The sequence below is a fragment of the Vipera berus genome (genome assembly GCF_964194415.1).
Source record: "Vipera berus genome assembly, chromosome: 1".
NCBI classification, from domain to species: Eukaryota; Metazoa; Chordata; class Lepidosauria; order Squamata; family Viperidae; genus Vipera; species Vipera berus.
Window position 1 is genome coordinate 284,879,624 of NC_138202.1, and position 26,141 is coordinate 284,905,764.

General features: G+C 36.6%; 1 protein-coding gene and 1 long non-coding RNA gene across 6 annotated transcripts in view; one reads left to right on the forward strand and one right to left on the reverse strand.

Moving 5' to 3' along the window:
• Nucleotides 1-23,727, forward strand: part of TTC13 (tetratricopeptide repeat domain 13) — a 33,929-nt gene extending 10,202 nt beyond the window's left edge. For 3 of the 5 annotated variants that reach the window (XM_081313385.1, XM_081313388.1, XM_081313387.1), the window contains 18 exons: nucleotides 620-712; nucleotides 4,059-4,175; nucleotides 5,198-5,308; nucleotides 7,222-7,304; nucleotides 7,644-7,785; nucleotides 8,709-8,883; nucleotides 9,618-9,774; nucleotides 12,764-12,894; nucleotides 13,251-13,383; nucleotides 14,553-14,645; nucleotides 16,680-16,763; nucleotides 17,269-17,353; nucleotides 18,513-18,622; nucleotides 20,612-20,747; nucleotides 21,318-21,397; nucleotides 22,062-22,140; nucleotides 23,026-23,105; nucleotides 23,578-23,727. In XM_081313385.1, the coding sequence (XP_081169511.1) occupies nucleotides 620-712; nucleotides 4,059-4,175; nucleotides 5,198-5,308; nucleotides 7,222-7,304; nucleotides 7,644-7,785; nucleotides 8,709-8,883; nucleotides 9,618-9,774; nucleotides 12,764-12,894; nucleotides 13,251-13,383; nucleotides 14,553-14,645; nucleotides 16,680-16,763; nucleotides 17,269-17,353; nucleotides 18,513-18,622; nucleotides 20,612-20,747; nucleotides 21,318-21,397; nucleotides 22,062-22,140; nucleotides 23,026-23,105; nucleotides 23,578-23,689 (2,001 nt within the window). In that variant the 3' untranslated portion in view covers nucleotides 23,690-23,727. The remainder of the gene's footprint in view (nucleotides 1-619; nucleotides 713-4,058; nucleotides 4,176-5,197; nucleotides 5,309-7,221; nucleotides 7,305-7,643; nucleotides 7,786-8,708; nucleotides 8,884-9,617; nucleotides 9,775-12,763; nucleotides 12,895-13,250; nucleotides 13,384-14,552; nucleotides 14,646-16,679; nucleotides 16,764-17,268; nucleotides 17,354-18,512; nucleotides 18,623-20,611; nucleotides 20,748-21,317; nucleotides 21,398-22,061; nucleotides 22,141-23,025; nucleotides 23,106-23,577) is intronic. The other 2 variants (XR_014024570.1, XM_081313386.1) reach the window with 2 other exon arrangements.
• Nucleotides 5,384-26,134, reverse strand: LOC308659607. Its single transcript, XR_014024571.1, has 3 exons — nucleotides 26,002-26,134; nucleotides 13,696-13,745; nucleotides 5,384-5,777 (listed from the first exon to the last, which is right to left on the reverse strand). It is a non-coding gene; the product is annotated as an uncharacterized lncRNA (long non-coding RNA).
• Nucleotides 26,135-26,141: the final 7 nt, after the last annotated feature.

Genomic DNA, 26,141 nt, shown 5'->3' on the forward strand with positions numbered 1-26,141 from the left:
TGTTGATCAATATTGAATTAACATCAAGGCTTTAAATAAAGTAGGATGAATTAGAAAAAAAAGGGAGACTGTAAAATACTTCAAAAATATTTGCATTTGTGATTTTTTTAGGAGTCCAAAAGAAAATGCAGCATGCTTTCAGGTTACAGCTCTGTAACTCTGTGTGAAAAGATGGTCTTTTGACCTGGTGAAGAGGGGCATCCTCTGCTGCCTTGAATTTGAAACTGGCATGGCATTGCTGTAGAAACAGCCATATTTTTATGCACTCTTTTTCTTTTAGCAAAACCAAAATCATTATTCACCTCAGCTTCTGATTTCAAAGTATATAGGACATTCTGTTAGAAATGGCCCAGTGAGCCCAGGAGTTCCAATTTTGTAATCAAAGACTTAGTTGGAAGCAACACTACTTTCATCTCCAAAATGTTGTTGAGAATGAACATAAAGAACAATTTTAATAGATCATTGAGCTAATATTTGTTGTATAGAAAGCTCCTTTCATTAACTTACATATGAAAGCAGTTAGTTTGATGCTTTTGGGGTTGTTCATTCTAAACCTTCTGAACCTAACTTCACTTTAATTAAAATAAATATATCAAAGCTTATATTCATTATTTTCCAGGATATTAAAAATGCCGAGCTTGCTTTGTTTGAACTAAACAGAGTAATTAATCTGGCACCAGATCATCCTGAAGTGTTTGAACAACGTGCAGAGGTACTTTTCCCTTTTTAAAATAATCTGATATCTATATTTTTTCTCATTTTTAATTTATTGAAAGTTCTTTATTGTTGAAATTATCTTAAAGGCAATGTAACTTCTGTGTGCATTTTATACGATCTATATAATTCAAAGGATAATAGTAATAAGCTTTGTTATACAGTACTGTATACAACTATCAATCTATTAAGAATAGTTACAGTTATTTGGGTGAAAAATAGGCAGAGTCTGAGGACAGAGAAGGTAGAAACCAGCTAAAGTTAGTTTTCTCCCACTATTAACCTTAAATACATTAAACCAGACATATCAAACTCATGACATCACATGACATCGCACTACGTATTGGAACTTTTTTCCCATTGCCGGCAATGGGGTGGGTGCGGTTTCCTGGTGACACGTCTAGCCCACGGGCCAGCAGTTTGACACCCCTGCATTAAACAGTGTACTATAATTACCTTGCAGCTGAGTATACTGAGGTGTATAGTCTACCTTGGTATTTATTAGATATTTAAAACTATTGTAGTCTTGTATCTCTCAGCTTTTTACAGAAATAACATAGACAATATCACAGTATCAACTAAAATAGTGAAACCTTAAAAAAACATTTAGGAGAGTATGTTAATAGGTCAGTGCTGGGAGAAAACCATTCTTTACCTCCATTCCGATTCTTCAATTAACCCAGATTGAACTTGCCTCAAACTGATTATGACCAAAAAAAAAAGGTTCGATTGTTACTTTGGGACTTTGAGCTTAGATGTATTACAAATCTGATAATAAATACAAAATAAACAGGGACTTCTAAACTGCTGGAACACAAGAGTAACCTCTTGGTCTCTTTTCGTTAAAATATGAAACAGGAATCATGGTGCTATCCTGTAAAGAAGTAAACTCTTGCTTTTAGCTTTGTCATTAGGAATCACTGTTTGCTCAGTATTTTAAAATGACAACATAAAATTTTATTAACAAACAGATATGTCCTTGAAAACTTGGCTCTTTGAGCTGTTTGGCCCAGACTGAGGGGTTTTAATTTAATTTAATTTAATTGGGTTTTAGTTTTAATTTCAGGGACTGGAATTTAATTAATAGTTTTAACTGATTTTAATTTTTGTATGCTATGTTTTTTAATTTTCCCTGTAAACTGCCCTGAGTCCTACGGGAATAGGGCGGTATATAAATTTAAATAATAAATAAATAATAAGTAACACAGAGGAGCTATTCTGGGGCTGGAGGAACCAGGCAGAAAGTTCCTCCTGCTTGGCTTAGTCCAGGGGTCTCCAAACTTGGCCCTTTTATGACTTGTGGACTTCAACTCCCAGAATTCCTTAGCCAGGCATGCTGGCCGAGGAATTCTGGGAGTTGAAGTCCACAAGTCATAAAAGGGCCAAGTTTGAAAACCCCTGGCTTAGTCTATGAAGAATCCGGCATGAGAGTAGAAAGTGCATTCAATAAGCAGTACTGTTGCTGAGGGGGAAAAAAGACTGAAAGACTAATTGTTTAGGAGTAGAAGTTCTGCATTTATATAATAGTGACAATTTGATTGGGCAGAGGGGGTAGTGGTTAGGGGTGGTGGTGATGTATTTGGAATCTAGCAGGCAAGAGTGACCAGCCAATTATCTTTATTTATTTTTTAAAAGTTATTTTTATCCTGCCTTTATTATTTTAATTATGTATTTTTATAAATAAGGTGGTGAATATACACAGTACTCCTTCCTCCATCTATTTCCCCCCGAACAGTAACTCTGTTTGGAAGGTTGGGTTGAGAGAAAGTGACTGGCTCTAAGTTACCCAGCGTCTTCTACTTTCTAGCTTAGTGCCGCAACCACTAGACCAAACTGGCACTCTCAATAAAAGATCTCCTTTGATTAAATAGGAACACTTTCATCTGTCCTGTTCTTTGATGATACCAAAATTGTAAACTGGAAAACCAATTTAATTAGAAATATTGTGTAAACAAACCAGCCTTCAAAGAGCATGTAACTATAATTTCTTTTTATGTGTCTGTGTTTATGAAATTGTGTTTGACAAATGCAGCATGTTTTACAATTTTTGTATACCTGGGTTTGCAGTATTTTGAACAGAAAGAAATACATCATTTCAAAATAGCCCCAAATCACTGTCTAACACAGACATGTCAAACTTGCGTCATCACGTGACGTCGCGCGATGTATCGGAACTTTTTCCCATTGCCGACAATGGGATGGGCGCGGTTTCTCCATGACACTCCGGCCCGCGGGCCGGCAGTTTGACACCCCTGGTCTAACACTAAGTATCCTTCTTTTTAGATGGGGAAATAAATAAATAGCCTTGTTTTAGAAAGGGAAATAATAATTTCTGTCTCTCACTGCAGAGTTAAAGGATTATTTGAATATTACTTGTGTTCTTTGACTGGATGGAAAGATGGAACTAAAGGAAGAAGTTAGCACTGTTGAGAAGTTAGCATTTCAGAAAGGTTGTTCAGGTCCAAGTTTTATTCCCAGTGAACTAGTTCAGTGTTGGCTCTGACAAAGTGACTTGTGTCTATCAGGGCTCATACAACCTTCAGTAGACTTTCACATCTGCTATTCCATCGTTCTTCTGCTGCCATTTTACCAGCGAAGATTAGTAAGATTTTGCTAGTGTCCTCATCACTGTCTGGAGAGCTTTGGTATGATACACTTTTTCTGGCCTGTGCAACAATCTCAGCTATAAAGTTGTCTCTCATGGTGTTTGCTGGTGCTGGTTGGCTGCTGGTCTTAGATGATACTACTGCTGCCACTTGCTCACCCACCTAGGCCACTGGAGAGTTGCCACAATTGATGCTATCCAGTGCTTAATCTTTTGAGCTGGAGGGAGAAAAATCTTCCATTTGGCCATTAAGTGAGGTGAATGATAATCATGATGATCCTTTGCTTTGTTTTGGTGTCTCTGTCTCTTGTCGGTTTAGTTTTGTTCAGATATCTGGCCTATCTCCATCTCCAAGTGAGGGATTTTCCAATATCGCATGGCCTCTTGGCTAAGGCCTATTTTTGACAAACTGATCAATGAAATGGTGATTGTCAAAGCTGTTTCATTTGATCACCTGCTATTTTGTAATGCTGGCTTTTTCGATTTTTTCCCCTTGCCTTTTGGGGGTGTTTGCTCTCATCCTTAACATGGAACCTAGAGATTTTACTAGTTTTTCCTGGTAAGATGAAAGATTGACTGAGGAGCTTCCTCCATAGGTCAGAAGGAAGTCTACCTGCCTTCTAACTAGAAAAGGTGCCATTAGCTATTGCTGTAGGCTCCATTTTTCAATATCCAGAAAGATGCTTCATGATTAAACCCAAGTACCAATCCTTGCTAAAATATTCTTTTGGATTTATAGATACTGTCATCTTTGGGTCGAATTAGTGAAGCACTGACTGATATCACTAAAGCTATTCAGCTGAAACGCTCAGCGCAGCTTTATCGACACAGAGGTATTCTTTACTTCATATCTGAGGTAAGACTTCAGTCCCTCATAGTGACTTCAGTATGAGCATTAAGTATCCAGTCATGTGAAAAAACTTTACTTTAGGCTCAGTGTGTTTTTGGAATGTATCCTTAGGGATTTTCTTGAATGCGGAGGCCTCCCCCCTGGAGTCCGCAACTGCAGCAGCTATTTTTATTTACTTGACACTCCCTCCCCCAGATGCCTCTGTTTGAATTTTCATTCTTCTCCTGATATACCTCTGCTACAGCCAAACATTTAACAATATTATGATAATCATAACATTAGGAAATGTTGTTCAAAAAGTAAGACAGCTCTTCCGTTCTTCCTGCCTTCCATGACGCACCTCTTCCAGTAAGATTAGCTCCTGGAGGCTTAATGTGAGTCTGCTTGTAAAAATGGGTTATGAAGGTTGGGAGAATCAACCCAGTCCTTGAGGGAAACTGTATAGAACAAATGCTTAATGCTGTGACATCTTTTTTTAAAAAATATTATTTTAGTTACTTATTTAAGGCATTTATATACTGCCTCTATAAAAAAATATTCAAATCTGCTTACATTTTTGTACTCAAAGAGAACATAAATATATCAGTTTTGGTGTTCAAAAAAACTTGATGAATTAGGTCTCAGTATTTTAAACATTTAAGGAATAACTGGTACCTTTAGGTGTTGGAATGAAGTCATTCCCACAAAATGTCTTTGTTATTAGTGTAAATGCTATAAATGCAGATAGCTTTCCCCCCCCGATCTTATTTATTAGATTAAGTTGGACAATCTGTTTTCATGCACATTTTTTTCACAACAGTTCCTGCTACATTCCAGTGGTTTTTATTAGGAAAAAAGCCTTACAGAATTCAGCAGGTCTTTACATTAAGAAAATCTAATTTAATTTTGCCTAGTTGGTGTGTGATTGGTAGTTGTGCTTGTTTTATGAATTAATATTGTGTAAGTCATAATATAAGTATTACATGATATATTTTGGATTGGCTCTAGAATTTTTCTCTATCTGATGAAAGCCATTTTTTCTGCAATAGGACTATGCAACAGCCAATGAGGATTTTCAAAACTCTCTTGAGTTGAACAAAAACCAACCTGTTGTTATGCTTTACAAAGGTTTATCCTTCTTTCATAGGGGGCTTCTAAAGGTATGGAATTCCTATCCTATGTTTTCACAAATGCAAAAAGTTGCAATTATACTACTCAGGTGGGTTTGATTGGGGATGGTTGGGGTAGAAAAATAAACAGACAAACAGACCTGTTTTTATATGTAGTCATACCAATGCTTAATTTAGTCCATTGTTGTTGTTTTTTCCCAAAAATCAGTGGCTGAATAACATTACTAAGGCATAATCTGGTTTATTTGGCTTTGCCTTAGTAATACATAAGGACCAGATTACAATAACATTTTTCAACATCAGGATTAACACAAACTATGACAGTCTATATCAGCCCAATTCTTGTTTCTTCCAAGTATTTTCCTAATGTTTCTTGAGTTCATATATCCTGGAAATCCTAGGGCTGAACCTGGAACTTCATGTTTCCCAGTGCATATTCTCATCTTGAACTCTGTCTCTTGTACTGAATTATTATCTGTATTCATCTTTGCAAATTTATCTGAGGATAAAGAATGCTTGTTATCATTTATAGGAATATTTTAATGTCACTTATTTTTGTCATTTGTCACTTAACTTGGTCTAGACCAGGGGTAGGCAACCTCGGCTCTTTTATGACTCATGGACTTCAACTCCCAGAATTCCTGAGTCAGCTGACTCAAGAATTCTAGGAATTGAAGTCCGTGAGTCATAAAAGAGCCAAGGTTGCCTACCCCTGGTCTAGACCAGTGATGGTGAACCTTTTAGAGACTGAGTGCCCAAACTGCAACCCCAAACCCACTTATGTATCGTCGGGTGCCGGGTGGGTGTGGCCCATTGGGTGGGCATGGCCCATTGGGTGGGCATGGCTGCAGTGGTAACGGCAGACTGGGTGGCACTAAAAAGTTCCATCAATCAATCCCAACTTTGTGAGATCTTTTCCCCCCCCCCCCGCATTTTTTGCACATGGTGGCAGAGGCCTAAAGCGAAAAGGTTTTACAAAACCCAGCTGAAGGGCTAGGACTGGGGTGACGATGCATGTGCCCACAGAGGCGGCTTGCATGCCACCTGTGGCACGCGTGCCAGAGGTTCGCCACCACGGGTAGACTTTTATTTTGATTTCTGTTTTCTGTTAACCGATTATTGTAATGTCCTCAGTATCTTTCCTCTTTACAAACCACTGAAACCTCTGTCACTGAACAAGCTGATTAAAGGCAGGCTGCCTTATTTTTCTTCACTGTAATTAATGAGCCTGAAAATGCTTTCATTAGTCCTGGCTATCCTGCTTTATATTTAACTATATTACTTGCAGCATGGTTGCAAATTAAGATGGAAGACATTTCAAATTTCAATAATTATTTCAATTTGTGCCCGAGATTTATTATACCATTTTTTTTAAAAAGGCCCAAGTTGTCATCCCTATTTTTGTGCCTGAGATACGCCGTTAAAGTATTTCTGACAGATAAATTTAGAAGTCTGTATCTTTTTATCAATTAGCTGTTGTCTAATTTTAGTTCTTTGTTAAGTTTGCCATGTGGTTGCTAGACGCTAGTCTTGTAATGTGCCTTATAGTGCTTGCATGATATAGCTTCACACAGGTTCTAAAAGAACAAATATTTTGAAATGTTTTGCTTTATATTAAAACTAATTTGTATGTAGTCTATAACAGGAATCATAATCTTCCTAATAATTCCTGTCAGTAAGTCATTGTCCAGATCTTTCATCCAATATGTATATACTCATTCTAAAAGGTGAATAGAAGTAATGGAAGTAGTTCAGTTTTGTGCTTTTCACAGGAAGCTATTGACATATTTAAAGAAGTCCTGAAGCAGAAATCAGATTTCATAGATGCCTATAAAAGTCTGGGCCAGTAAGTCATTGTCCAGATCTTTCATCCCATATGTATATACTCATTCTAAAAGGTGAATAGAAGTAATGGAAGTAGTTCAGTTTTGTGCTTTTCACAGGAAGCTATTGACATATTTAAAGAAGTCCTGAAGCAGAAATCAGATTTCATAGATGCCTATAAAAGTCTGGGCCAGGCTTATCGGTAAGCAGCTTCAAAATTCTCTTAACTTTAATGTTTTTCTATCAAATATGCATAGTGCAAAACCCCCCACAAATAAACAAACAAGCCAATAAAACATTCACAAATTGGATTTATAGAAAGGGACATTTTTTGAGCAAGGGTGCAAAGCTTGCTAGATGTCTCAAATATTATAGTAGCTTTTCTGTCAAACATTTTGTCATAAACCTATAACTTACCTTTAATAATCATAATATGGATTACTTTAAGTCCTATTTTAATAAATCTCATTTTAAAGATTTACTGGATAAGAGTACTAATTTGCTGTTGCTTTTTTATCTAATTGCTCAATAAAATAATTAGAGAACTCGGTAACTTTGAAGCCGCAGCGGAGAATTTTCAGAAGGCATTGATGCTTAATCAAAATCATGTCCAGACAATACAACTGAAGGGCAATACGTTTTATCATCATGGAAATTTGGACGAAGCCTTGAAAAACTTTAAGGTAAACACTGGCAAAATTGGAGTATGTTAGGAAAGTTCTGTCATGTTTGTTTATAACATCTCTCTGGAGAAGCTGCAAAAAAACAACATTGAGGTTATCCTGTATTCGACTCATAATCAATCTGGCTGCAGCTACTGGTGCATCTCCAAAGGCATCTTCATAGAGAATGCATCACGGTAGTCTAGCCAAGTAGTGATCAAGTGTGAGTTACTGCTATCAAGGCATCTTAGTCTACTTGGAGCTAAAAGTGATGTACAAGGCGGAACTGGGCAAGGGCTTTTCTAGCCATGGCTTCATTCTGCCAGGTAAGAAAGAGCTGTGGTTCCAAAAGAACCCCAAGTCAGAAATAACCTCTTTCAAAGGGAGAGCAACCCTACCAGGACCAATGCCACCAGATTGCCCAGATGTTTATTGACAGATAACAAATCTTTCTGGGTAGGAACTCAGTTTGTTTTATTTCATCCAAGACCCTGATAGACTCCAGGCACCGATTTGGCATTTCTACACCCTATGTAGCTCGGCCTGGACTGGGGAAGCATAACCCAATTCCTAAATGCCACTCCAACTCCAACCTGCCCTGCCCCAGAGTGTGGAGACTTAACAGAGAAGGTGTGCCTCCATATCCATATTCTCTTTCCCTTTGTATGGGTAGTCTATGCATGAAGGGGAGAAATGATGGGACCTCCATCATTTCTCCCCTTCATCCATAGACCATGCATGTTCTGCCTGGAGGAGATACTCCTTAAGGTACCCTGGAGCCAAGCGACTTACAATTACGTATAAAAAACTTAATGAACAGAAATAGCTGTTGAAATAGTTTCTTGGAGGAAAAAAAAACTTTAAAAAAAATCTGAGAAATTGAACTTGATGGATTTGAACTGTTACTCGTGTCTTAGATTTATGTTCCCTTTTCATTGTTCTAGAGGTGTCTTCAAATAGAGCCATATAATGAAGCATGTCAGTACATGAAAGGACTCAGTCATGTTGCAATGGGCCAATTTTATGAAGGAATCAAAGCTCAGACTAAAGTTATGCTAAATGATCCCTTACCTGGTCAAACAGCCAGTACAGAATATCTAAAAGTGAAATACCTTAGGGGTAAGTTGCTGATAACAATATAATTAATGTTTTCACACAATTCTCTGTATACTTAAATACTGGATTTTGTGGACACTTTTTGAAAAGAAAAGATATTCCTTGTTTGCCTCAGCGATCTAGTTACAGTTTTATGTTTGTATTTTATTTTACTTGAAATATCAATGGTTTAATTACTTTGTCAACTGAACAGATTTCTGGTCAGTGACTGTAATAAAGGAGTAAACTAGCTGAGAAATGAAATCATCTTCTGGCCAGTTTTTAAATATTTTCTCCATTTATTGGATGTTTTACTTAGAAATTTGTATTACTGCAATTATTCAACTTTTTTATTTCAAAGACTGAGTGACTGACAAAACCTCCAAAGCAGATAAAACAATTTAAGACAATTGAAATTATTAACATAGATGAAAAGAAGCTAAAACATGTTTAAAAGCTTGACTATAGAAGTACATTTTGAGTGGAGAACCACCACTAGTAACTATGTGATCTTCACAAATCATGCAAGGGATTAGTTGCTTGCCAACTGTGTAAAACTGTCTGCCACTTTGAAAAATAACAGTTCTATTGTTTGGGGAAAATGTCCAGATATGGCATAAAATATTAATAAAACGAGTATGAACTATATTGCTTTACTTTAATTTTCTTTTGAGGGGTAGGGGGATACATCAACTGAATTTCATATGGAGGTATTTTGGAGAATTTATTAGGTAAAATGTATCTTATTTTCTCCACAGAATATTCTCGCTATCTCCATGCACATCTTGATATTCCAGTTACAGAATACAACATAGATGCAGATCTTCCTGGAAAGTTTAAAGATCATTGGGTCAAGAATCTTCCTTTTTTGATAGAAGACTATGAAGAACAGCCTGGCCTACAACCAAATATAAAGTGAGTGACTAAAGTGCTATTTTCTTACCAGGCTATGCTGAAAATGTTTAAATGTTTAATTTAGAGCAACTGGTGTATGTCTTTATGCATGCTTTAAAAAAAACTTGTAGAATTCCATGGTTTTCTGTTTCATGTAAAATCTAGGAAGAATTTGAAATGTTCTTTTTTTTTCAGTCTTGCTCAATTTAATACAATTTTACAAAAGCAATAGTAGCTGCGATTCCTTGTTTCCAAAATAAGTTGTGTCAATAACTTTAGAGATTCAGAACATAAAACTATGAAAAATTGATTTTGCAGTCATTTATTGAACAAACAACAGAAAATGGCATTTTCTTCTGTGGAAAAAATGAGTACACTCTTAGTCTTAATGCTGGAATTTCCCCCTTTGGCAAAAACAACTCCAATTGGCGTTTCTTATAACTATCTACAGCAGTGTTTCTGGGAGTTGAAGTCCAGACATCTTCAAGCTGCCAAGGTTGTGAAACAATGGTCTACAGCAGACATGTCAAACACAAGGCCCGGGGGCCGGATGCGGCCCGCAAAGTGGTTTCATGCGGCCCACGAAGCCATCCTGGAAACAGTGAGGGAATGGCCCCCACTGCCTTGGCCCTGGCCCAGAGACCCTCCTTCTGCCAGAGACCCTCAGACCTGTCCCACTCCTGCCCAGGCCCCCATAGGCACCTTGATGCGAACGGTGTAGAGCTGGCCACGCCCACCCAGTAGGCCATACGCACTCTAGCCACACCCACCCAGCAGGCCATATGCACTCTAGCCACGCCCACTCAGTAGGCCACGCCCACCCTGGCCACACCCACCCGGCCCCCTGAGGGCAACCGCAATGCTGATGCGGCCCTCAGTGAAATTGAGTTTGACACCCCTGGTCTACAGTCTCTGGAATTGACTGGGAGGAATTTTGTAAGCTACGTGATATTTGAGGGGTTTCTTTCCTAGACCGCCTCTTTCAAATCACCTCGCAGCATCTTTGATTTAGGTGGAGTTAGTTTTGGCCATTTCAGAACTCACAGTTTCTTTTTTTTCTCCCCTAGACATTCCTTGGCGAATTTGCTGGAATGTTTAGGACACCTGTCATGTTGCAAGGTCCACTTTGTGTTGAGCTTCAGTCTTCTGACAGATGGTCTCAGATTATCCTCAAGCACCTTTTGCTGCAATAAAGGATTCATAGTGGATTCTATGATGGGGAGGCCCTGAAAGAGCAAAGCAGCTCCAAACTGTAACGTTTCCACTACCATGCTGTACAGTTAGTAGTTTTTCCGGTGAAATGCTCTCTCTTGTTTTCACCAAACATGTTTTTTGTACTGTGGCTAAATAAATCTACCTTTGCCTTTCTGTCCAGAGTACATTATTCCAGAAGTCCTAGTCTTTGCATAACTGAGCAGGGCAGCTTCCAGTCTTGTCTTGGTGTTCTTTCTGGGCAGCAAAGATTTCTTCTTGGCAGACCTCCAATGTAGAACTAATTTGTACAGCTTCTTTCTAATGGTAGACTTAGGTATCTTGACATCAGTAGTGAGGAGGTTTATCCATAGGATTACATAATCAAATTCTACTTAGAGACTTATTTCAGCATCTTTCCTTCTGCTCACAGGCTGAACTTGCTGGGATGACCTGACAGATTGGTGGTTATTTGAAAACCATTTTTACTTGCAGATGAAAGTTTTTGGATAGTGGAATGATTGATGTCCAGTTGTTTGGCAGTCTTTCTGTTCCCTTCCCAGACTTCTAGGCATCTACAATCTTCTTTCTGAAGACCTCAGTCTATTTGATCAAAGTATGGTGATACCACACAGTGCAAATCAAGCTAATTGTCTGAAATTTAAATGAGACAGGCTCCCCACAGATTGTTTCTAATGATTTGCATCTGATCTAGTTCACTTGATTCTAAATTTAGGTATTTTGAGGTGATAAATGTAAGGGTGTACTTACTTTCTCCACATGCAGAATTTGCATTTATATTTATTTAAATTAGTCTACACAATGTAAATGGTGCATGATACTTGTTTTATCCATGTATTAGTATTGTTGAAATGATCAAATATCCCAATGTTGTAATATATTGAAAAATCCAAACATTTCAATGGGGTATACTTTCTTTTTCACATGATTATATGTGGGTGTATATCTGTATATATATGTCTGTATACATACACACCCACAGACACACACAGGTCTATAACCTGCTGATGAAACCGTCATAGAAAACAAGCTGACGTTCTATCGTTCAGAACTTGTGAAATTGTTTTTCAAGCAGCTTCTTATCTATTGGCAGCAACATGGCATTTGAAATTTGAGGGCTTTGCATGCTTGTTGGAAGCATGTGTGGCTGTTGAAACTCCTTTAGTGTGCAGGACGAAGCAAGATCCTGTTGGTAAAGAAACAACCCCAGATAACAGTACTGAACTGTCTAGCTAGACAATTACAGTATTAATACACAGGCAGTCCCCACTTAATGACAGTAATTGGAACTGGAATTTCCATTACTAAATGACGATATGGTCTTAAAGCACAATGTCAAATGACCGCATTGCTTAGCAGCAGCAGTTCTAGCACTTCCAGTTGCTGTTGTTAAGCAAATCTTCTGATGTCATTATGTGCAACATCATGTGGTTGCCATTTGCTACCTCCTGCTGGTTTTCCCATTGACTTTGCTTGTCAGAAGCCAGCAGTGAAGGTTGCAAATGGCAGCCAAGTGACTGTGGGACGCCGCAAGGTCATAATGGCGAGCCAATCACTGAACGCCCAGATCATGATTTCATGGCCGTGGGGTCTCTGCAACCATCATTAAGTATGAAGACCAGTTGCAAATACCGCTTGTACAGCACTGTCGTAAGTTCAAATGATTGCGGAAAGAATGGCTTGGTGACAGTGGCCTTGCACCTTGTTTCTAATGTGGTTAATTCCTAATATTTACTATCTGTTTATGACTTCATAGAAACCCTCTTGACATTTAATATAAACTCTGTTATAATTTTAGAGATGTGCAGCTTCACAAATTTGAAAACTATAAGTCCTCAGTGCAAGAAATGATATGTGTAGCTAATCATTTGGGTTCATTAATGCAATATGAGACAGTTGGATTTCTTCCAAACAAGAGAATGCATAGAGGTAAGCTAGGAAAATATAATCTGACTATCATTTCTCTCGCTATGATCACAGTTGTCTATTTTAAAAACTATAAACATACTTTCTTCCAACTTGTAGTGCAGTTCATTCAGAGATTATGCAAAAATAGTATTTACAAACTGTCATTTCTATGTATCAAATCCATTTAGACAGCTATGTCCAGTGATATCCAACACCAGCTATCATTTGTTTCATTGTTTCGCTTAAATTACATTCCGAGCTGAACGTTAAATTCACTGAACACAGCAGGCCTGAGTTTCATGAAATGGTGCAATTCAGTATATGAAGAGAATAAATGTGAGTGGGCTGAACTCATGCCTACTTTGTTTGTCCTTCAGCAATGGGGCTAGCGGTGCTAGAAGTAATGCAAGCTGTACAGCGAACTTGGGTAAACTCAAAGGTGCGGATGAATGGAAAAACCAAGCTGATGCAATGGAGAGATATGTTCGACATTGCTGTGAAATGGAGACGGTAATAAAGGAGAACATTGATTAGGGATGTGCAAACTATTTGGAAAGGCGCTGTGGTGAAATGGAGCGGCGGTTACAAGGGAAGCATCTTCAGTGTAATGCACAGACATTCCTGGAAGACCAGAAATGGGCCTCACCAAACTTTTGAGAGATGTAGCGATGTTTTGCAAAGTGCCCTTCCAAACAGTTTCTACAGTCTTAAAATATATTAAATTCATACTCATGGATTTTGCTGATTGTCACCATCAGGAATTCTAGCTAAGTAGTCCTGAATTTTGTAAAAAGTAAAGAGGCAGTAGACTGAGAAAATTACCTTATCTGATCTCTGCGTGGTTTCTATTTCATTAGTTCTGGTTGGTGCACCTCAAAAAGAAATGGAAAAGATTCGGAAAAGAGACAAATTAAAGGACGATGAGATTTTCAGTCTTCTTGGGGGAAGGTTGCAGAGTTTAGAGTTCTTTAGCTTAGAGAAGGGCCATTTTAGAGGGTTATCAAATTATTCTAGAACTAGAAGCAGCAGGGTTCCGAAAACCAGTCTCAAGGAAATGGAGCTAGAGAAGTAATACCCTCATAATTGTGGGCTTCCTAGAAGTCACTAGTTACCACTGTGGAACACTGAATTTGTACTAAAATAAACTCCCGTTGGCTCCAACAAGGTTATTCATATAGGATAATACTGTTTTAGCAGTATAACAAGTTTATGCTTATGAATGCACTCAATTGAACCAACTGATTTCTCCCTTACCTGGTGCTTTTCTATGCTGAGCATGTTGGCATTTTCAGGATTTATTTAGTTCCCAGTTCTAGTTGCACCCACAGCTTGATTTCACACACACCCCTTTTGTTAGTGATGGGAAGAAGTCAAGCTAAAACCTCATTAGAAAAAACCTAAAGAAACCATTGGAGGGCAATGGAGAGGAGCTAGATGAGACATTTGGGTTTCATTCATGATTTATAGTTAGGTTGTGTTATGTCCCCAGTCATGATCAGCTGTTGATTAGCTCTATAATATTAGGCTTGAACTATTTTCCTCTCTAATTTAATCTCATACTGCCCATTCTAGAAGCTAGCTCAATATTGTAGTTGGAAAGAAGCAATAAGTGTCAAATTGGATTTGAATTGATATAACTAATTAATCTTTAATGGGATTAATACTGTGTGTCTTTGCAGGATAGCTGATCCAGACCAGCCAGTGCTATGGTTAGACCAAATACCAGCTCAAAGCCTTAGTAGAGGTTTTAATAATCACATCAATCTTATCAGGTACGATGTTTCACTAAAATCTTGTTTGCTTCAGAAGTTGTGACAGAATCATGTATTCTATGTTATGAACTTAATTCACAATATAAACATTAGGATTTTTAAACTGGCCTGACATGTTTTTGTTTTACTATATTTTATTATTTAATATATTGTAAAACAAAATATACTCCCTCCCTTTCTCCAGAGGATCAAGAGGTACAATAACTACTGTACGTTACTCTGGAGTCAAATAAATAATCCTCATGTATTTCGAAAGTGCTTTCTACTCCCAAATGAGGTTGTAATTTTTCCTATATCGAAACCTGGAGTAGCTCCTAAAATAGTAATAGTATCTCTATAGAATAATGCACCAACAGGTCCTCGCCATGCTAAGAATAATTTCATCATTGTATGTCCCCACCTCTCCTCCAAAACGAAACAGGAGTCCATGCTGGAGAATCCCCGAAGAAGTGCAGGCAGGAAAGCACAGGCTACACTATAGTCAATTACAAGTGTTTGGACTGAGGTTTATATACATAGGCTGGCAAACCTTTCCTAGAATGGGAAGTATTTGCTTTCACTAGCTTTGCTTATTTGGGGGAATAGTTTGAAGGAGAACAGGAAATTTTTGCATCTTGTAAGTATAATCCATCTAGTACAAAAAAAACTATCTCACATCCCATGACTATGTAGAACTATTGCTTATGGGTGATCTAAACTAATTTCATTTATCGGGTATAATAAAATGCTTCTGTCTTGATAGTCTACAAGTTTAATCTGGTTTTATGATGTTTCAGAAAGATACCTTTTCAGTTGCCTGCACTGAGTGGCTATGAAGTTTAGCCATTCTGATGCTGAATACCTTTCATCTTTGATTCTGAGTGGAGCAGTGCTACCTTTCAGTGGAGGGGGGGGAAGGAGATTACTTGTGGTTTGGCCATGAGTTATAGAGTATATGGACAGAAGGATTTTGCTCCCTGAATGTTTGCTGTTTTTACTGCTGTGATTATATTGTACAGTATTTTAATTTATAAAACTTTCCAGAGTCACCTGGAATGGAGTAGCATCATTCTGAAAATAAATAAATCTCCTCCTCCTCTTCATTATTATTATTATTATTATTATTATTATTATTATTATTATTATTATTATTATTATTATCTTGTAATAAATAAACAGTATACCTGTGTTTTGAAAAATCCAGCTTCCAGTGAATTTTCTAGATTCTGGCATTTTTTGGGAATTCTTTATGTTCTTGTGTAATGCCATATAACCATACAGCATGGCAACCAATGGAGAAACATTTGAAGTGAAAGGCTCAGTGAACTGTAGATTCATTTTAGATTACCCTGTTCACTGAGTTTGAAGTGGTCTCATATATTAAGAGTTGAGTACATGAGTTTTTTTTTGGGGGGGGCAGGAGTAATCTTTCAATTATCTGTAGAGCATCTTGGTTGAACTTCAAATTGTGATCTGTCAATCAAGGGGGTTAGGGTTAGGGTTTATTAGGATTGGTTCTTTCAAGATAACTTGAAAACTGTTCAGAAATTAAATAGCTTAATGTTGTTCACACTGTTTAGAATTCAAATGCTACATTATTAAAATATATTACCTAGGAGTAAAGCTCATTGCAAAAGAGACTTCTCTTATAAATTAAATGCTGTTAATGATTATGTATAACTAGCGTTTATATTGCAAATGTAATATACATGAAGAATAAATTTACATTCTTTCATTTTATGAATTTGATAATTTATAATATAATTGTCATAATTTTCTCCTCTTACCATATTACTGTACACCCTTGATTCATATGTGGTGATGATTAAGAATACACTAAAAGTGAGTTTTGTAATATGCAATGTAGTTTATTGTTCATATACTCTAGATTTTATAGCAAGTACCATAGGTATTGGGGGGAAAAACCTCGAGAGCACAGTTTATAATGACAGTGTTATATCTAAAAATTGTGCATATCCTTTAATTATTCATGTATGAATATTATCTCTTTAATCTCTCTTTAATATCCATTTTTAAAAATATTTGTATCTACAGGGGCCAGGTTATTAACATGAGATACACAGACTATTTTGACAAGATACTTCATTTTATCAAAGACAGGATCCTTGTTTATCATAGGTACACATTATTTTTTTCTTGTAATTTTATAGTAATTCTTGTTATTTATAGAACATTTCAAGATGAGATGCCGTATATGTGTATATATGAATACATGTATTCTGTCTGTATGTTTACAATCTGAATAAAGTGAGATAAATATGAAAAAAAGCAAACTGTTAAGAGAGCAAAGACTTAGTTGTAAGAGCACATATGCAAATATAAGGACTCAGTGAATTTTAGACAATGGGGTAAAAAGAGAGAGATAAAAGAACAGGATAGAAAATGAAAAAAATTATTCTGAGATTGGCCAAAAAGAAAAGACCACCTAAATAACGTATATGGAAAAATATGGAGAAAAATTAAGGAATGCAAGAACTGTGTATTAAAAAAGTGTACAAAACTGTTTTAGTAATAAAAATCTGATAATCTGAGAACTATTTTATGACCTATCCTGTTTCCATGCTTAATAAATAGAATCTAACGATGAAATATTTAACCGAAATTGTGCTAAAATCTATTTTAGTGCTAATAACCATAAAGAACTATTGGAAGTTCGTGAAGCATTGGAGCAGGTACATAAGGTAGAAGATCTTCTTCCAATTATGAAGGTATTTTTTCTCTTTAACCTGTTTTTATTAATATTAGACATTAGGTCAAACATTATAGTGTAGAAATTAAAAATTAAAACTTACCCATAATGTTATAATTAAATTGTCATATTATCTCATATTGGCTGTGTTTTGAATTTGGTTTTGTATTATAACAGCCGAGGGAAAGAAGATGCATGAATCTCATCTTCCTACAAAGTACTGTAATATAAAAGGCCAAATTCTGAGGCAAGATTTTGTACATCATGTTATGGAGAGTTGGGTTGCCAAATATATCTAGGATTATATTGAAAATAAAATTAGAAGCAGATAGATATTATTGTCAAGCCATCCTTTTCCTCCAGAATTCATTTAAATTGGATGTCAATATTCTTAGCATCATGACTTAATATTTATAATCTGTTTTTAACTTGTATATCATTAACGTTACCTCTTTTGACTGGTATTTTTTGGCTTTATATCAGTGTTTCTCAACCTCAGCAAGTTCAGATGTAATATACAGTAGTTATCACATTTTTTATTTACTATAAAGTGCAACTTTCAGATGTGTGGACTTCCAGTTCCACACATCTGAAAGTTCTGCTTTATAGTAATAAGAAATGTGACAACTACTGTATATTACAAATAATTGTTTAACTGATCCATCGTGATTTTTTTATTAAAAAACCCAGACATTTTCTTGGAAGAAAGAAATCACTTCTAAAACTTACGTGGGAACGTTCAGATAGAACTGCAAATAAATTTGATGAATAAATAAATATATGCGTCTGTACCCGTTTGAACTGACAACATAATACATACATAGGATGGAAGGGCCAGAAAGTGGGGATGAAATCCAAACTGAATGGGATCGTTTATTTTCTTTTCTCTTTACTTCTTCTTAGGTAGCAATTTCTCTTGCTAGAAGTCACTTGCAGGGTGTCTTTAAATGAGGTTTACAGCCATTAATTATATCTTGTCTCGGATGATTCTAGTCCTAATGTAGGAAAGTCTTTGCTCTCTTAAATAGCTCTGGAATAGGAAGTGAAAATCTTCTAGCACTGAGAGGATGCATCAGCTAGAGAAATAAATCCTGTCCTTTTGGGATTGTTGTAATTTACATTGTGTAATATCAAAACATTTCAGCCTGTTTTGAACATTTCTTTTGGCATTTTTAAAGCAGCTTAATAGTAAAACAAGAGATGGTTTTACCATCCACACCAAAGTCCCAAGCCTCAAAAATCCAGGAAAGGAATATGATGGATTTACTATTACTTTAACAGGAGACAGGTAATTTATGTCTTTCTTTTATGTTATGACAGATCTTTATTATAATTAGCATGTCAACCAATTGAAGCCTGGGTTTCAGAGACTAGAGGGGTTACAAAGATCCTAAAATAACTTAATCATTTGCCTGTGAAGCTGGATTTTCTGAACATTAAATAGTTTACAATCAGATAAATTGCCTTTTAGCATTTTATCCAAGTCTGACATTGTCAGGAGGCCACTGTCCATTCAACTTCTCGTTTATGCATGAGAATTGTGTGAACTAGATATTATCTACAGTTCTTTTTAATGTTCCTATTCAACGAATGGATCTGAACCTATAAAAAACATTTTTTATTATCTACTATGTGTTCATTGGTATATAGCAGGGTAGATTGCTGATAGAAAATGGTTATAAGTTAGCATTTAAATAAGACACCAGCTGTAAGCTGAGGGCATATACCAGTCTAGTATGTGATGGCCTAGAGGGGTAGGCAACCTCGCCTCTTTTATGACTCATGGACTTCAACTCCCAGAATTCCTGAGTCAGCATAGCTGACTCAGGAATTCTGGGAGTTGATGTTGTGATTCAGGGTCAGCCTGTGGGTTCGGCAGTTGGGTCGGACGACTCAGAGGAGGAGGAGGGGGGTGTTGAAGAGCTTGCTGAGGGGATTGGACAGCTTGATGAGAGCCCCCAGCAAGGCCCCTCTCATCTGGTCACGATGCAGACCCAGCTGTGTGAGCCTGACAGCGTGGATGAAGATGACCCACAGCTGGCCCTGTTCAAGGACGCCCGACGCAGGAGGCAGTCAGGAGTAAACAGAGGAAGGCAATGGGGCAACTCGGAAGGAGGCACAGAGAGGCCACGCCCTGAACTGTATTTAAGGGGAATGTGTGGGAGGGCTGGTTTGCTGAAGGCAACCGCTTGGATTGTTCCTGCTTCTTAGCTCGTGTTTTATGGTTGGTGTCTTGTCTTGCTCTGTTTTATGTGAATAAATTTGGCAGGCGTAATTCCAGCCTCTTGCCGTTTGTAAAGGGGTTGTCCCTGCCTTTTCTGCAGGGCCGGTAGCAGGCTGGTACAGAACAGTTGAAGACCATGAGTCATAAAAGAGCCGAGGTTGCCTAATCTAGGTGAAGTGTTAATATGTATTGCTAATCCATGTATGATATGCCATATGCTCAATAAATAAATAAGACACTAAATCCTTCTTCAAAGATTTGTTCACAATCCTATACAAAGTATGTGATTAATGCATTTCCACTTTTTTCATTTCTTTTCTTTTCTGACACAACCAGAAAGAAGAATAAGTTAGAATTTAGTTTTGTTCTAATAAATTTCTGGTTTGTAACCTATTAACTCTTTGAGAGAGACGGGCAGTTTAGAAATATGATAAATAAATAAATAGTTCTATTTAAAATGAATGCTAGATTTATTTCTTTACTCTTCACTCGCTAATTTTCTTACTTTCCTTTTTTTTCTCTAAGTGTATTGCTTTTACTTTTTTAAAATAAAAAAAATTAAATAGATGATGCAGACTTTGCTTTTGCAAAGTAAATTACTTTATAGTCATTTATACAATAATATACCACAGTAAATTTATAGAGTAAATTACAGAAGCTGTTTTTTAACACGTTTCTAAAATCTGCAACTGTTCTTTGATTTTATTAAAGAAGAACATAAAACTTGAGCTTTGTATAAAAGCTCATGAACATGATAATAAATCATAGGGTAGCCTGACAGGCAAAAGCTCTGATATTCTGTTTTCCCTTCTGGAGTACACCCACCGCAAATCATGGCTATGTCAATCCATAAAACTTTACTACTATCCTTTTTTTTGGTCTCTATGTTGCAAGGTTTGGGGATAATTATTTAAAGGTATTTTTGGACAGTAAAAAGAATTCTACAAAAGTCATATATTGTTGTTTTAGTAATTTTGACATTGCTATGCGTATTTAAACATGTTTGAAGTCATTTCTTTTCTTAAAGCACTCTCTTTCTCACATACCTTGCAGGATTGGGAACCTTTTGTTTTCAGTTGAGACACAGACAACAGAAGCAAGAACACAACTTTATCATACAGAAATAGATGCTCTTTATAAAGATTTAACTATGAAAGGAAAAACACATCTTTTGTCTGCAGAACCTAGAGTAATGTCTTTTTAATTATTATTATTTTTTTTGAAAACTAGTATACAAGAAATGTTCAAGTAGATTTGATAGACAAATTTTGAGGGCTTGGGGCTTCAGTTCAGTTTCCCATTGTTTCAGACACTATAGGGAAACCATTTTATCATGTAAAAACAGTCACAGGAAGGAGAGAAAGCCAATTTTTCTGTTACCCCCTCCCCCAGAATTCCAGTATAAGAATGAAAGTAAAAGCCTTCTAGGAACCAAGCCAAGTTTCCTATTATCCCCATCTGAAAATTAGGCCAAAAGTGTCTTTTGAGGGAAAATTTTGTGGTTGATTTTAAGAGATTGGAATAGAGTACTAGGCAAGATGATCAGAAATTTCCAACCTCCAATCTCCCTTCCTTAAACATCTTTAAAAATGGACCCTAAATAGATCATAGATTGTCAGCCAGATTGTGATTTGTGGTTCTAAGCCTATTCTCATCCTCACCTTTAATTTTGGGGGGAAAATATTGTATTTCCAATATTAGCAAGATGGGCGGAATATAAATTTAATAAAATAATTAAATTTTATTTTGTTTTATTTAGGAGACAGATGTCATATGCAATCTAATCTTGTCTGTTTTATACTACTTCTGTAACTTAATGCCTCTTTCCAGAGGTTCCAGGTTAGTAACTATCTTCTTGTAAAACATTTAAAGCAAGTTTATCTTATTAATGACATAAGTAATTATGGTGTTATATTATTCTGTTTGCCCACTCAAGTTTTAAATATGTGCAAATGTTGGTATTTTACTTATTTCATTTCAATTCTCATTCTGTACCCTAGGTTATAAAAATAAATTATATAAAAGAAATAGATTTCTAATATTTGAAGATTATTGATGTAGGCTGCAGTCTTATAATTGGATATATGTTTACTTGTACATAACTTTAAGAGCCTGGTGAGTGGTAAACGGGATAATTCAAAGAAAACCGTAATGTAAAAGAACCCCCCCCAACTCCTTAAATAATTAATTTCCTTGTATTTGTGCACTGTTCATTAAGACTTGAATTAAAGATGGTTAGTCTGTCAAATTCTGACAATTTGCAATTAATGGAGTTTGTAAGTGAGAGTCTGTCAGCTAGAAAATTAATTGTAGAAGAAATGGCTGAGTATTACGGAGAGAAAGCAGCTTGTTTTTAGTCAATTGTTTCTTGTTACCTTTCTTATTTGTAAGAAGTTGTAGAATAAATATGTGATGCTGGAAAACCTGCTATTTTTTCTGCATTCCAGCTGGCTGGGTTTCCATGCTATAACTAAGAACATTGTTGTTGCTGTTGTTGTTTTAGTATAGTGGGTTATTCAATCATCATGGGAGCACTGATGGCAAGTGGACAGGAAGTGTCAGGAAAAATTCCTAAAGGAAAGGTATGCTCTGAATAAGTTATGTTAAATTTAGATAAGAATGACTCTTGGCCATATATCTATTGTTTCTGTATCTTACTCCTGTGCCCAAAATGCTCCTTAACATATCCTGAATCCTACCTGAGGATACCTTTAATATTGCAAAGGTTGCCTCTTTGGTACTGTATTAGGAATAGTCCTAAGGAAAATGGAAGGTGGTGTAACAAAATCATTAAATGAAACCATAGTTTAATACCTGTGGGGTAGTAAATGGAATTTACTTCCAAGGAAGCATGTTTCTCCTTGGGGCTCGATCCTGATCCATTTATATTTGCAACTTTTCACTATCACACCCTGCATATATGAAGTACTTCTATATCACTCAGCTTTCGGTAGAAGTAACAGAATGTGTAAACTTGTTCTACCTCCTTAATTTTTTCTTTAAAAGAGCATTGAAAATTATCAAAAGGTAATGCAGTTGTATATTTTTTTCTTATATGGGATATTGTCTACAGTGTGGTGTTTCTAATATATAGGACTGACTTATATGATAAATAATCTTTCCAATGGGCCTTTTAACAGAAGTTATATAAGTAGACCAACTTAAAATGTAAATGCATTTAAACACATTTCAATTCTATTTATAAAAGTGAATTTTAAATTTAAATTTAAAATATATTTTCTTCTGAATTGTGTTGTGCAGCTTTAGATTTTCAATGTTGCATTGCAATTGCTAAAATGGCAACCTCTGTGAGATAAACAGCTAAAAAATGTCCAGTGCTACTCCACCGGTCTTCCAAATCAAATGACTATGCCTTTTGGATAACTGAATGTGTGGGTAGGTTCTGGCATAACTGGAAATTATTTTAAAATATTTCTATCTTTAAACTCATTTTTAATGTTTTCCAGCTGGTGGACTTTGAAGCCATGATTGCATCTAGTTCAGAAGCCTTTAGTAAAGTAGCAAAAGGCTGGCTGAATTTGAAAAGGTAAAAATACTAATATTGATTTATAGTATATATGAGTGATTAGAATTATCAATCAACATTTTGTTTCACCTACATCAGACCATACAAGGGTCCTGCTTAACTTTCTTCATGTATATGCATGTCATGATAAACATAATAATTGTTAAAATAATCACATTTCATAACAGTACTTCTTAATATGATTAAGGTAGTTCAGTGCTGAATATAAATCAAACTATGGACTGACTTAAGTTGAATTGGGATATACAGCAGAATTATGATTTTTGAGATTAGAACCATTTTGGCTAGAATTCACTGTTACTTTATTAATTCTAATAACTAAAACTTAACTAGTCCCTTAAACAGAACAGGCATTGAAGTCTAGGCTGATATCTAAATATTAAACAAGTATTTTTAAAATGTAATACAATGTAAAATTAATTTTATTTCATGAACTGAGTTTCTATTAATCTTGGCAATTTTGTATTTTCAGCATTTCACCTTCCTACAAAAGTCTTCCACTAGTATCAGAATCATTTCCGACTTTACGAACTATGATGGAAGTATTAAGTGCAGATTCATCACATTGCCTTAAAAGGCTTTAGTTGCTATGTAACATCTCAATAAAAAACACTTTACTTCCTCTTTTGTATGGTTTTTATTTTTCTGATATGAGCATGAAATGATCTGATACTATTTTTATGGAAACCAAAGATTTATATCTTTATAAATGCGGTAGAAAATAGAAGTCTTTTCAGTAATTGGAACTATTGGAGAGAAGATGATGATTTTATTTATTCTATATATAACTCTGGATGTACTTAAAAAGAAATTCTGTGGAATTAGGTGTTCTTAAGCCCATTTAAATCAATATGAACCAAATTGTATAAGATCATGTTCTGTTCCATTAGGGCTTCTGAATATTGAGGGATGTAAGATACAAATAATTGAAAAAAGAATCTTTGAAATAATTGCAGATACTTGCTTTCAGAAAATGTTGATTGATTATGAGTATTGCTACTTGAGTCAATCCATTACAGGAAATGTACCCTTCTAAAAATATAATATCCGCTCTTTTGATTTTGCAACAAGATGATAAAAGATGGCTATGAAAATATGTGAACTATATACAGGTATCCCTTCTTTAGCAGTAGTTGAGACTGGCAATTCTGTGACTAAGCAAAGAGGTTGCTAAGTGGGAAATCACCTGACCATGGCTGCGCATTCCAGCTCCAAAATGACAAGTCTAATCAGTTTCACACCTTCAGCTTTTGTTTTTCTCCTAACCACTCCCTGGCTCTTTGGAATGCTTGCCTTGGCACTGGGCTAATTAACAAGAAATTAATGTTTCTATTTACATTCATTACAAGAGAAGCAGGCACACAGTGGGGAATGCACATCAAAAGCAATGTACTGACACTGGCAGCCACCAGTGCTATGTAAACAGGCAAGTGTATTTCCCATTGTGTGCATGCTTTTTCTCCTGTAATCCTTTTCTCTCCAATCTCTGTTCTGTGAGGGGGAGGGGTAAACAGGTGGTCCCAGAGAAATTACCTACTCCCCTCACAGAGCAGAGAGATTGGAAAAGAGACCCATAATTCAAAGCAATGAAAGGATATATTTTTTCCTGTAAGGTGATGACAGTTAATCAGAACTGGAGTCTATAATAGAGTTATTGCTATAAATCCCTGATAATGATTGCATCCCTGATTGCTTCTCAAGATTGTGCTGCTGATTTTTGATAACAAGACTTTTTCATTTTGCATTTGGAGAAAGGTGAGGGTTATACTCACAGAAAGATCAGGGGAAAATCTCATTGTAATTTACAGAACTGTTATTAATTTGATTTCCAGGGCCATTCATTTCATCTAAGCAGCTCCTGGGGGGGGGGAGATAAAAAAATCCACTTTTAAAAAGCTAAAAACCAATATAGAAACATATAAAAACTATCCTTAGGTTTTTATAAAAAATCAAAGGAAAATCACCCCAGCAGCAGAATTCATTCCTTATCAGCTCATTATAGCTATTGTAAGAGTTCACCACCATTGCTGGATACCCAGGCAAATTTGAAATCTGGGGCAATGATGTTCCACAGGACAGATGCCAAGGCAAGAAAAGCTCTCTTCCTCGGTCCTCCCAGACGACACTTTAATACAGGGGTCTTCAAACTTGGCCCTTTTATGACTTGTGGACTTCAACTCCCAGAATTCTTGAGCCAGCACGGCTAGCTGAGGAATTCTGGGAGTTGAAGTCCACAAGTCATAAAAGGGCCAAGCTCGAAGATCCCTGCTTTAATAGAAGGGACTTATCGGTGCTGAGCTCAGATGTCAAACCCAAGAGACTCCTTGCTCCACTACATCGCCAAGCAACATTTCCTCAACGTTTCCTATTCCTGAGCCTTGGTGGAGCAGTGGGCTAATGCCTCCTTAAGTAACACCAGCTGCCTGCAATTAGTGCAGGTTCGCATCCCACCAGGCTCAAGGTTGACTCAGCCTTCCATCCTTCCAAGGTAGGTAAAATGAGGACCCAGACTGTTGGGGGCAATAAGCTGACTTTGTAATAATGCCGCTTGGGGTGTGTGTGAAAGCCCTAATAAGCAGGCATATACATAGAATGAAGGCTACTGCTAAGCTTGTAAGCCGCCCTGAGTCTTTGGAGAAGGGCGGGATATACCGGTAAATGGAATTAAAATAAATAAAATAAAATAAATTCCGAGAGAATAGATTTTGCCCTCTTTATTCTTAAGGCAACAGCCCGTTGGTGAACCAGTCCATCTGGAAACAATTAAAGTACTGGCTGGGAGTTCACCGTGATTCAGGTTTGAGTAAGCGCGTTTAGAAGGCTTCTCATCCGGATTAAATGGTTTTTCAAATGAGCACGCCGCCGCCACGACGACAACTAGCTTTATGAAATGCACCTGGAAAGGTTTGCCCCGTCCTGCTGAAACCATCAATGCAAATCTGGCGACACCAAAGAAGGAAAAAAGCCCGGAGGCCCTTCCAGAGCGACCCCTCGAACTTCGCCGTCCGCTCCAAGCTGGAAGAAGCGCTGGGCCGG